This window comes from Pipistrellus hanaki, assembly GCF_964339955.1.
Source record: "Pipistrellus hanaki genome assembly, chromosome: 18".
NCBI lineage: Eukaryota > Metazoa > Chordata > Mammalia > Chiroptera > Vespertilionidae > Pipistrellus > Pipistrellus hanaki.
The window spans coordinates 32,221,273-32,234,662 of record NC_140520.1 but is presented as its reverse complement, the minus strand read 5'-3'; the positions used below and the strand labels follow the sequence as shown (position 1 = coordinate 32,234,662).

Genomic DNA, 13,390 nt, shown 5'->3' with positions numbered 1-13,390 from the left:
TTAGTAGTCTCGAGCATCTATATTTTCAAAAAGCCTCCCAGGTGATTTGGATGTAGAGCCATGTTGAGAACCTAAAGTGTAACTTGCAAACCATGTCCCATTAATGGGTAGCAGAGCTGATGTTTATGCAGCGGTCAGTATACAAAGTCAATAGCATCTAAAACCAAAAGATCTGACTAACCACTTTGGTCCAACTTTATTAATAGCCTTCTATAAGAAAGGGACCAGCAGAAAAGCTAAAAAAAAAAAACAAAAAAACTATTCTGTGAAATCCTTCTAGTTGGGTTTTAAGAACAGCCTGAAAAGAAAGTGGACGCCATGACTCACACACAAAAGGACCAATGAAGTGTGGGTATGCCGAAGGAGCCAAGGTGAAAGCATGACTTAGCACCATTCTTCAAGCAACTCTCCTCCAGCTCCATGAAGGTCAGGGACCCAGACATGAACTGGAAGTTACAGAGCATCTTAGGATGGATTTACTGAAAGGTGGGCTGAGGGTCCTGGGAAGGAATGGCAGTGGCATCTTCCAGGAAGGTCTCTGAGAACAAAAGGCCACTCTGGCTGAATGGCTACAGTGGGTTCCTGCTGATGACAGCGGTGTAGAGAGACAAGCCTGAGTTTCTCCATTTCCAGCTGGAAAGGGCAGAGGCTCCTGTAGGCCTGGCCCCACCAGGCTCTCGGGGACCTACCTTTAAACTCCATGTTGGCAGCATCATCCAGGAGTTCCTCCTTCATGGTGTTAAGCGTCTCAACAATCATGTCCTTCATTTCCTCCTGCTTTCGGTTGGCAATATTCATCAATGACTCATACAACTCATTTTCCATTTTCCGTGTGTATTCCAGACGTTTGGGAGTAATCTGCAGGTCCCGCTGCATGTCAAAGGCCTGGTTAATGAAGATGTCGAGGCAGCAGCTGTGCACCAGGTTCAGGGCCTTGGCTGCGTCGATCAGGCGAGCCTGTAGCATCTGTTGAGAAAACGTGCTCAAGTGCCTCAGCTTCTCACTTTGTTCCACCAACATGCTCTGAGCTTTAGCGTCCTGGCCAGCAGCCCCCCAGTTACAGTGACCGGCGCTCAGATAGCCCAGGTCAATGAGCTGGCGGTGAAGTGGTGATCGTTCATTCTCCATCCTCCTAGTGGGGGAGTCAATTATTTCTGAGTCCAGCTTCGGGACTTTGAAAAAAAATATGGGAAAAGAGAAATACTTTCGGATTTCCTGAAGCTCTTGCTCATCCCTCTCGGAGAGTTCATCTTTGTGGAGTGCATAGGTTATCACAGGCAAAGAGTCGTTCACCAAGTCACCCAGAACTTCCACTGTGGGCCGGAGGCCTTGGCACGGTGCTACCACAATGTCCACGTCCTGGAAGGGTAACGGGGTCATATCAGCACTTCAGAATCAACCAATCCTTGCCTCCCCAAAGTCCCACACTGAGACCAAGGTCCAGCTCTACAATGGGGCAATCGGACTTTGGCATGCCCTAATCACCTGTCTACCTCCTCCCTCCCTCCCTGGGGTAGCCAGTGCAGGCAGGCAGTCATCTGGAGAGAGTGAAAAAACAAGTAGAAGGGATGGCAGACCGTTAGCCATTGCAGATGAAGAGAATGCTACTTAGTCCCTGCCTTCCTCTGTTGCTTAGAAACTCTCACTGATTCTCTCTGATGAAAAAAATGAGACAAATAAGGGAAGAAAGAACTACTATGGAAATCATCACTGAGAGTGAGTCTGCCTGCATAGAGCATGCCTCCCACTCCTCTCACCCCCACCCCCACACCTCTAACCTGGCTGACTACTGAGCACTCTTTAAAGCTTGATGTGTATGTCATGTTGTACCCTTACCCTCTTTCCTATTGCACAACCCCAAGCACTCTCTACCTCACCTTTTCTTAGTATTTGACACATTTAGAATTTATTTATTTAAAACACATTTTCCCCATTAGCCAATAAACTTTTTAAGGGCAGCGACCATGTCCATCTTATTCATGATTATAACTCCAGTGTTTAGTACACAGTAAGTGCTCAATATTATTGAATGAATCAAGCAATAGCAAACTAACAGCCAGGTTTGCCCAACATTATTACTGTCCTATTCTGAGAGTCCCAAAATCCTAGCCACCTAAGTCCTGAAAATGCCTTTATTCTCATGATTTGGAAAGGCAATGTCCTCTGCAGACAGGGGTGGCTAAGTAAGCACATGGGGCCTCCAGGAAAGCTCTTCAGAGGGGATTGACTCTATGATTCTACCAAGAAGTATGCCCTCTGGCCTTGCCCTCTGGCCTGGCACACAGATGTGAGTGACAGGCAGCACAACGATGGTCATATGGCAGCTGTAGGGCAAACCTCTGTGCAAGCCAGAGTTAAGGATGACGAAACAAAAAGAAATAGGTCGCCTGAAACCTGATGACCACAGAGCTGCCACATAAGCCCGGAGCTGCCTACCTCCAGACTTCTTTTATGTAAAGGAAAAAAAACACTAGCCCGTGTCTTATTTAAACAAGCTCCTGCTTTTCTGATTGTCTCTTACATGTGACTCAAGCCAAACCTAACGGATATCTCCAAGTTCCAAAAGTGAGTTTGGTTTAGGAACAAACCTTCTAAGGGTTCTTTTCCTAGCCACCAGTTTCTGCTTTGAGTTTTACCTCTTTCCTGAGGATCCTGAGGCATTTCGGAGCATATATTTCCATCCACTGCAATGCTGCTCCTCTATGGCTCTGAAACTGTCTACTGTGCCTGGCATTCCAGACGTAAGAGGTGAGCAGGAGACTCACGCCTGTATCACCATTTAGGCACGCCAACTCCTGATGTCTCCAGAGGCTCTACAAGCTCAAAAACCAACCCTCCACTGAATTCTAGCACATCTTACAGTTATAAGAGAACTCAACCCAAATCTGCCCGAATTTGTCTCCTTAACAACTATCAGATGCTGAAATTGTACTTTATTTGAAACCTAAAAGATCTGCAATTTGTTTATTTTCTTTTAAATTAATGCTCTGTATTCATTCCTTACCTTATTTGAGCAACATGTATTTTTGATTACATATTTTTAAAAATCAAAACCTAGGCCCTCTTCCTTTTTTATCTCCTTCTCTAGATAAGTAAGAAATGACTAAGAAATGCCAGCTTATTTTTTCTCATGCTCTGTGTGTGTATGTGTGTGTGTGTGTGTGTGTGTGACAGAGAGAGAGACAGAGAGAGAGAGAGAGAGAGAGAGAGAGAGAGAGAGAGAGAGAGAGAGAGAGAGAGAGAGGTGTGTCCCAGACCCAGCAAAACACAAAGGTCTCATCTTCCCCAGCAAAGTGCTAGTAAGTTTTACTCTAAGGCGGGTTACATAAGTGTCATTTGGCTCCACTTTGAGCCCCCTAAAGTGAAAAGTGCTTTTAGCATCTCACTATTTGTATTTGAGCAAACACATCATAAATCCATCTGTTTGCTAACCAAGCCTAAGCCAAGAAAAAATCTGCTGATTCATCTGTGCCTCGTATTGCAGGGAATGTTTTCTGATTAGGTTAGTCTGACACTCACACTCAGGTTCAAAACAAACCCTCCTTGCCCTAGCCAGTTGGGCTCAGTGAATAGAGCATCAGTCAGCGGAATGAAGGGTCCCAGGTTCAATTCCGGACAAGGGCACATACCTAGGTTGCGGGCTCGATCCCCAGTAGGGAATATGCACGAAACAGACAACCAATGATTCTTCATTGATGTTTCTATCTCTCTCTCCCTCTCCCTTTCCCTCTGAAATCAATAAAAATATATTAAAACAAACAAAAACAATCAAACCCTCCCTCCTTTAGCTCCCTGAGTCACTGCCTCACTTCAGGAGGCATATTAAAAAAGAGGGTAAGAGCTTCTAAGGTTTAGAGTTGAACATACAGCTACCTAAATGCCAACATTATAATTGCATATAATAATTAGAAAAAGACTAGAAAATCCCAAGAAATGAAAAGTTATAATATGGAAGAGAATTATAAGTGAAAATGCTCTAAAAATGTTTATTTTCAAATTTCAAAGCTGTCTTAAATGTACATATTTTAAAGATATAAGTCAATCAAACTTATTATAGGAGTATTACTGAAAAAAATCCTAAATAGTCAAAACCAAAGTAAGTGTTCATTAGAAAAATTTCAGGAACATTTTTGTTTGCTTGTTTATTTGATGGATTTTCTTAAAATTCTAAAATAAATTTCCAGGTTTTCCTCCGAGGGCCACTTTGTGTGCCACAGAACCTCGCCAAAGCTCAAGTCCATTTGTAGAAACAAAACCCTTTCTAAGACACAGCTGACTTTATTTGCTCAGAGGTGCAAACTCATTTTTAAAATGGACTCAAGTGTTTGTAAGGGCAGGTACTGCCTGATACAATGGCACCCAGAAAGAAAGCTTCCTCTCCTAAATACTTCTTGTACTGAAGGAAAATGGAGAGAAAACAAGTACATGCTCCCTCTTCCCCATCCCTCAGTTAATGAACTCCTGCGGCAGCGATCTCACTGCTGACTCTCCTAACTTCCAGAGGACGGCAAGAGCCTCGGGCTGGGCTCCTGCCAGCAGTACAAATTACACTGGAATGCGGCATGATTCTGCAATACTGCCGGTGAAGAGATGACTCATGCCTGACAGTTATAAACAAAAAGGAAGCTAGCACTGTCTCCTGGAGACAGGGAGTTAAAAAAAAAAAAAAAAAAAAAAAAAAAGATGAACCGGAACGGTTCTGGGCCCTGTTATGACCACCTGACCTCGACTATCTTCTCCGTCCCTGCATCTAGAACAGTGGCTGGCCTTCCTAAGAATCCAATAAATAAATGTGAAATGGATATAAATAAATGATGCCTTTCCTACTTGTTGAAAATCACTTTCAATAACCAAGAGTAAAATGTTCTATCTTTCAATCCACATCCTATAGATTTATCTGCTACTGCTGTTTGCCTCTCCTCCAAGGATGGAGCAGTGAGCATTTTGCTCCTAACTCAACCAAGGAATAAGAATCTCAGGGAAGCATGAGAATATCCCGTAATTCCATTTTAAGTCACAGTAAATTCCTAAAGAAGTTTCTTTTGTGGAAAGCATTTGGTACAAATCTATGAATCTACAGAAGCTGATGTTACCATCAATTTTCTTGGCAAGATGAAGAGACTGTAAGAGAGAGGAGATTGCTACCCTGCCGACACCAGAATTCACCTCCGGAGTTTTGTTTTTGCTATAAATGGCACAGCCTTAAATGCCAAGAAGAAATCAGCCACCAAGAAGCCTGCCGCTTCCTGAGAATGCTGGCCCTCCCTTATCTGCTCAGGGCACATACCAGCGCTCAGTTATGCGAACTGGTGGTTCAGACAAAAGGCAGGTAAGCTAAAGCTATCTTTGCTTTTTCTACAGTCCTGAAGGCTCAGGCTTACATCACACAGAAGTACACAAAGATATAACTGTCCTGCCCTCGCTCACAATGGACACAACCCCGACCTCCTCCTGCCTCCATATCCTCCCTATTTTTACTGTCAATTCTTCTCCCATGCCAGGCTCACGGGGTGGTCAAAAGGTTTTTCCTGTTTATTTTTACACAGGGTTGATTCTTCTTCATTTTCATATAGCTCCCTGAACTCACTATCATTCTTAAATGTTATTTATATATTAAGGAAAATACCTATTCCTGTTACATTGTAGAAAATACAGTGACTCTTATTGGTACAAACACTCTCAAAGGGGAGCTGCAACGGCAGCTTCCGGGCTGTAACATGCCTGCCCAGTAAGCACCTGGGACTAGTCTGAAGCCAGCCCAGAGCCTTATCCGCAGGCAGCATGGAATGGGTACAATCCATCTCCTACCTGGTAAAGTATCAGTGTGGTTAACTCAGATGCCAAAGACACAATCCCAACCAAAGCCCTAAACTATCCAGAGAAAGCAGCATGCTAACAGTGGACATATATTTACAATCCCAAACACCCAGAGGCAGGGCCTCTTCAGCGCAACTGATAAGCACAAAGCCCTAAGGATCGAACTTCTCTGTACTGCATACTTGTAATCAGGTAAACAGACAAGTTTACAAGAATGTGCTGAACAGACACTGTGCATTCTACCACAGATACATATAAAGCAGGAATCTGAAGCTTTACTATCTTACCACTTTACTATCTGGGGAAGGGAGATGAGAGAGAGGAGGAGGAGGGAGAGGGAGAGGGGGAGGAGGAAGGGGGAGGGGGAGGAGGGGAGGAGGGGGAGGAGGAGAAACAGTACCATGGAGAAGAAAGGAAGACTTTACCTTTTAACTTTATGACTTTAACTGTTGTATTATTTACCTTGCTATAACATTTCTCTTATTTCATTTTATTACAAAAGAACTTCATAGTGAATTATGAAGACCTTTGTCTCTAATTAGAGCAGGATAATGACTGTAAGTACGTGGGGACCAGGAGGACTTAGGTTTGACAAAAGGAAGGTGTTCCAATGTGGATGGTTCTCAGGGAAGGGATGGGTGGCAGAGAGGCAGGAATCTTCTCAAGGACACAGATTCATCAGTACAAAGGGAGGAGGGACTGGCTTACTATGTGCCAGACCCTGTGCTGGGTGCTTTACAAACACTCTCTCTTTTAAGCCTCACACTAGTCCTAAAGGATATGAATAACTACTCATTTGTAAGATGGAGGGGACAGTCAGTTAAGTAACGAAGCCAGGATGTAAACCCAGGTCCATTCAACTATAAAGACCAAGGTTAAATAGTAACTGAAGGTCCACTGTATATCTGCTAGGGAAGTTCTGAAAGGACAAAGATTGGACAAGATGATTTCAGGGTTCCTAACAACCCTTGTGTCTGTGTTAAGAAGTATATGTTTACTGCAAAATGCAGGCCCAGCTATGAAACAATCCTGCAAGGATTGGGTGAGAAATCACCGAAGAAAGTAAGTTTCATAGTCCCAACAACAGTTCATGTTGACAGTACTTTCAACCTCTGAGTCTCTGAAGTGGGAAAGACCCTACCCCATCATCCTCTACTCAAAGGGCAACAGCAGCAGATCTGAGACAGTGAATACAGAGAGGGAAGTCATTTGATGCAGGAAAGAGGCAGGATCCTAGAAAAGGGAGAAGACAAAAGAGGAAGGTTACGATTACGATCTCAGCCAGATTTTCTCCCCAAGAGCTAATCTTGGAAGGCGAAAAATTAATCACTGGCGCTGAATTGAGAGTATACATCCTCAACTTCAAGCTGTTCCTAAGAGATACCAAGGCTTCTCTTGTGAGCATAGGGATTTTTTAAAAACTTGCATTTAAACTACATATACTATTAATATAATAGGTAAGTTAACCTATACGTATTCCCAGGTTTCTTGGCAAAAAAAACAAAACATGTATATTAGTGTGTGTTAGGGGAAAGGCAAGAGAGATGTTAAATTCAAAGAATACAGGATTATTGTCAGAAGGAAATTATAAGTCATGATTTGCTGGAACCTCCCATATCCTTTATTAACATATACCTCAGTTCCCCTTTCTTATTGTCCCACAAAAATCATGGTTTATTTTAATATCTCTAGAATATCATGATTTTTCTCTCATAGCTGTTATCCCAATTTCATTATCTAACTAAAAGTAAGCAACAGACAAATTTAGTTCTATAAGGTGCCATTTCAAATGCAATAACTAGACAAAAATTGAGAAGCTAACTTTCTAGCAACAAATAATTTTCTGTAAATTTTGAAATTAAAATTGTGCATCAACATTTATTATTTTAAGTAGGATCCTTTATAATGAATTTTGTTTGTGAAAGTGTTTAACTGCTGAGAAATTAAAAATATAAATGTCTGTATAAAATTTTGAAAAGAGCATTTCCATTGAAATCTATTGATTGAGTGTTAGAGAAAACTTTACTGTGCCAACTGGTTCGAGTTAAAAATAATTTAAAAAATAAGTTTATTTGCAAGTTATTATACCTTTTGTGGAAACATCAACCTACTACAGTTCCCTGAAATATATCCTATTAGACATCACTATTAGCCAAAAACCATGGCAGAGTGTGGCAGCCTGGCTGCCAGGTGACATTTGTCCAAAAGGCCAGAAAGCATCTGGTGGGGACAAACAGGCTACTGATAAGCACAGCACAACTGAGAGCTCCAGACCAGCCACAGAACAGAAAACACTGCTGCTGGAATGCAGGATCTGTATAAGCTCAGTACGTGTAATCTCCTCTGCTTCTTTTCATTCCTGTCTTACAGTAGTTCACAGGAAAGAAATACACAGACACCCCAGCATCAGACTGAGACAACTCCGAGGCAGACCCTGTGCTCCACTGGACTTATAAGAGGAAGAAAAGAGAGAAAGAGGTGGGTAGATGGATGTATGCAAAGAGAGGGGTGAGGGTGCAGAAGGGGAAGTATGTCCACAAAGACAGAACTATATGGTGAGTGGTGAAATGTGTTGCCAATTGGAAAGTGACTGCTTTAAATTTAACACTAAACAAGGTTTTGGAAACTAATGGCTTGACAGTGCCTCTCCTACTGAATTATGAACCAAGAATCTCCGGGGACCAGAACTAAAAAGCTGGGAACACACAGCACTAGGGTTCATGTGAGTTGGCCTATTTCTAGAAAAACTGAGAATGACTAATTTACGAAGACTTTAAAGTAGCAGATTAGAAGAATGGCCATTGTATAAGACGGCAGGGGAAAATTCTGCTTTGACAATCTGACAGTTGCAAATGAACATCCATTTCCCCTAATTCAATCTTGGTTTCCTCTGGCTAAATGTTTCCTTTCTTCGCTACCCCTTTTACACACCAAATGGAAGGGCTGTGAGAGCTAACTCACTGGTCCTAAGTAAAAACGGAGCTGAACAGAAAGATCTTTCTCACTGGCATGAAGAATCTTCAAGGTGGCTGTGAAATGCTCCCAGCAGTGAGCGGAGCATGGCTGATGCGCTTCATGGAGACGGGAGCCTGACTGCAGAGACAGGGCAGGGCCTGTGCTCCACAAAGGCTGCCCCTGTGAGGCTCAGCATCAAAGGGCTCAAACTTGGAACCGTTGGGGTCCGTTGCTATTTCTACATCAAAACCATGAGTGAATAAAGCAGATCCGGAGAAACACTGGCTAAGGAAGCCTCAGAAACCACATGAAACAGAAACACAGGCTTGTGAATTCCTCAAAAAGAATATTCCTCAAGAAAGAATATATATTTCATCTGTGTGGACAGAAAGCTGGTCTGGTATCGCAACTCCCCATCCAGGTGGCCTCCGCAGTGGTCATCTCAGTCTGAGAGCTTAGCAAGAGCAGAGCAAGCACCGCTCTCAGCGGCAAGCGAAGCGCTCAGACAGGCTCTTGGGGGAAGGCTCTCACTTTCCCTCTTTGCATCACCTCGATTCATGGAACAAAAGTAAATGAGAGTTAAAATGAAAACCAGTGAAAGGAAAAATATTTAAAAATTGAAACCAGTAAAATGATGGGGTACAAAGAAATAAAGCAATTCGCCCCTTCTGCAATGGCTTTGCACACATTCCAAGATCGGTTTTAAAAGGCAATGACAGGAAAAATCACTACCCAAGCTAGAGCAGTCAGTCATTTCACCCGTTTACCAGTGTTTTTTAAGCTGCCGATCACAAGGTATGCGGTCATAGCATCAATTTAGTGGTTGCTACCATCATTTTTCAAAATGAAGTCAAATAGAATAGGAAGAAAAATATCAGTATGTTTTGCAAGAAGTAAAAATTTTGGTTCCTGAAACTTTATTTCAAAGTATATGTGTATGTATGTACTGGGTCCTGTTATAAAATGTTATTTCTTACAGGGAATTAAAATCTAAAAAAGTAGAAAAACCACTGAGCTGCTGACAACTGGAAGGAACCAGACCAGGGCAGTATACAATAGACAGACTGTGTATGGATCAAATATTTATGCCTGTGAAGAAGCTCATGGGTCAACTGAGGAGCCTCAGTCAATATACAACACTTACTCTCAGAGTTATCTAAGAATTCTCACAGCTCCCTGAGCTGAGAAATGCAAGCTCAAGAAAACAGAAAAGTCACACTGAAACTGACCTGAGAGAAAATGCTGCCCTATATCATAGTCCCCTCTAGCTTTTATCAAGATAAAATAAATCTGGACTCTGGAAGGAAATGAGTTTCTATTTCTAGAATGTCACAGACCATGGCTACAACCAAAGGACTCATTCACTGACTGGGAGATCAAGCCTTTTAGAACATGAGTAGGTGAATAGGTTATAAGAAGCAAGAAACCGCCCTAGCCAATTTGGCTCAGTGTTTAGAGCTTTGGCCTGCAGACTGAAGGGTTCCAGGTTGGATTCCGGTCAAGGGCATATGCCCAGGTTGCAGACTCCACCCCCTGTGTTGGGTGTGCAGGAGGCACCTAATCAATGATTCTCATCATTGATGTTTCTATTGCTATCTCCCTTCATCTCTGAAATAAAAAAAAATATATTATAAAAAAGAAACTACTCTCCTAGTCCCGCCAAACTAACCCATCCTTCCTAGCACAACTAACCAAGGTGATGGATCTCTATGCTGAGAGTGCCTGCATTCTTGTATTCCTACCCACTCCTGAACCTTGGCATAGTCACATGTGTTGCCAATCCCCATTCAGTCTACTCCAATAGCCCAATGCCAGCTACACAGCAGGAAAGGAAGCTTAGCACAAGAGACAAGTCCTCCCTAAGTGGAGGCAGCAACACCAGACAAGCAATATGATCTCTTAGGATATGCCATAGACCTGTGCTCTCCTTGCGAGTTTACTTGAAAAGAGAAGCAAATGATAATTTCCAGATCTCATAACATTGAGCCAGACCTGTCTTCACATTCCTAAAATTCCTTAGAAAGTAGGAAACATGCCTAGACAGTGTTGCTCAGTGGTTGAGCATTTACCCATGAACCAAGAAGTCACTGGTTCGATTCCCAGTCAGAGACAAGCCTGGGTTTCGGGCTCGATCCCCAGTTGGGAGTGTGCAGGAAGCAGCTGATAATTCTAGAACACCTTCCTGCTAAGAAAGAAAAAAGGATTTCTGCCCTTGAACATAATCATTCTGTAAAAGCATAGCGAGATGCAAATATCACATTCCTTCTATTTTATTTTATTTAAATATATTTTTATTGAGTTCAGAAAGGAAGGAAGAAGAGGGAGTGATAGAAACATCAATCACCAATTGGCTGATGAGAGAGAATCACTGATCGGCTGCCTTCTGCACACCCCACACTGGGGATTAAGCCTACAACCCAAGCATGTGCCCTTGACTAGAATCAAACTTCGACCCTTCAGTCTGCAGGCTGACGCTCTATCCACTGAGCCAAACCAGCCAGGGCACATTCCTTCTATTTTAAAAAGGGAGACAAGAGGCAAGGAGACAAACCAATTGCTCAGGGCCTTGCAGCACGGCCGCGAGGCAGGGATGGGCACTGCTACAACCTTGTCTGTTTTCAACTTCCTAGACTATGTTCCTTTAACTCCATCAGCTGGTGCTCAGAGCTGAGAGTAGATGCTGCCTTTGAGAAAGTTCAAACACAAGAAAAGCTGGTATATGTGTATACAATTGTGTAAGTATGAGATCGGTACCTGCAAGAGAGCATGTTGCATCGTCACCTCCAGTTCGGCTAACACATGGGCAGCATCCTCACTGTCCTCCTGGACCTCCAGGTCCTCCTCAGGGATGGTCTCCCAGGCGCCCTGGTGAGCAACCGGAGTGTGGCTGACCCGCGTCTGAGTCCCATAGGTGAAGCGGAGGCGCCGCAGCTTACAGCTCTCCTCACTGGCCAGCTTGGTGGTGGGAAGCACCTGCACCCCCAAGAGCAGGTTCAATAGCTGGCACTTGGCATTACAGTCCTGGCCGAGGATCAGGATGCAGGGGAGGCAGTCCAACATCTGCTGGAGGTACTTCTCTTCCTTCGGTGGAAAGGAAATGCAGCTCAGCTGGCCTAGTTGGGGAAGGGGAGGGTGAGAAGGAGAGAGGAGGACAGAGAGAAGAGTGAGGGGGGGTGGAGAGAGATTCATACAGAAACCCCAGGAGGATGCCAGGGGTCCTAGAGAAAAAATTTCTAGGAAGCTCTTGGTGGAAGGAGATATCGGGAAAACATCCCAGTCAGAAAAGGCTCCTCAAACATCAAACAGAATTCCCCTCCCTGGCTCCTCCACAAAGCAGCTGTTTCTATCCAGAAAGGTAGCGGTTTCCATCCAGGGGAGGGGCAGCCTACGGAGTTTACAGGGACTCAGTCACAATCACAAGATCATTACATTGACAAAGCCACTGACGGGGATGTGAGTCCAAGGAGAAACCACACCTGAATGTTAAAATGAAAACCTTCCTTAGGACAGAAGATTTAATACTCGAACATATTCGACCTTTTCAAGTGTTGCTACCATGTGAAGTTTTAGCTTGTTATTTTCCTCTCTGATGACATATTTTATAACTAAATGTATTGGGAATCTCTAAATACACACATGTTGAAATAAAAAGTTATTCAAATTTACATAAGCTCTAGGGTCTTTTTGAGCTCATCTCTCCGAGAGCTGGAGATAGCGCCCCAGTTGCCACGTCAGCTGTTTTCTTAAAGCATCAGGTACTCAATTAAGGTCAATATCTCCTAATCAAATCACATTCCCATTTATGGAAAAGGAGAGAACTGCCTGTTAGGATCCAGGCAACTCTACAAGATGTGATTTCTTTCAAAAACGTTCTTTCAAGGCAGCCACGCTTCCACAAACAAGTCCAATGGTATTTAACACAGAACAAGAGACTTCCTAAAGCATGAAGACCCCTGTTTGAGGAGAGGAACCTGAAATTAGCTGCCTGAAGCTCAGATTCTGAACTCCTTCATTCCCCCCTTGTCCAGCGCCAGTGCCTGCCTATCTCTATGGTTCAGGCAGCCCGTGAGTTTGTTCGGAAGGGCACAGACACATGGTTCTTGGGCTGTAAGAAGGCTGATCTTACATCCATCTTAACTGAAATTTGGGGTGGCACCAACACACAGCATTCCCTGAGACACTTAACCACGAGCTGTAAACCTTCCATACGCTGTTTATTTTGTTCCTATGCATGAAGCAAGAGAGCCCAGACTCACTACAGAGGTTCGTCTACTTTAGACTGTACCTTCCTGCCACAAAGTTACCATTTCACATCCTTAAACCTCCTTCTCTTCTACAAATGGCATCACCAAAAGGTTTACAGGGGTCCACTCTCACCCAGACCCCCGTGTGCATGTTGGCGAGCCCTTCCTTTCAGGGCCGTGGGCAAGCACACCACCTGGCCTGCACATGCACGTCAACAGCGCCACACACTGAAGCAAGGAGTCTATGCTCCCAGGGAAGAGATGTGTCCTTTGAAAAAGCTAAGAGCGTTAGTGAGTGCCTACTTCTGTGTAAGGTGCTTACTGAGCGCAAAACACCAGACCACTGGTCTGACTTTGATCTACCATCAAAAACA

General features: G+C 43.6%; 1 protein-coding gene across 1 annotated transcript in view; it reads right to left on the bottom strand.

The window, feature by feature from the left end:
- Positions 1 to 13,390, bottom strand: part of DSTYK (dual serine/threonine and tyrosine protein kinase) — a 48,359-nt gene that overhangs the window by 16,312 nt on the left and 18,657 nt on the right. The window contains exons 2-3 of the mRNA XM_084865851.1: positions 11,527 to 11,885; positions 690 to 1,359 (exon numbers count right to left, since the gene is read on the bottom strand). Of these exons, the coding sequence (XP_084721977.1) occupies positions 690 to 1,359; positions 11,527 to 11,885 (1,029 nt within the window). The remainder of the gene's footprint in view (positions 1 to 689; positions 1,360 to 11,526; positions 11,886 to 13,390) is intronic.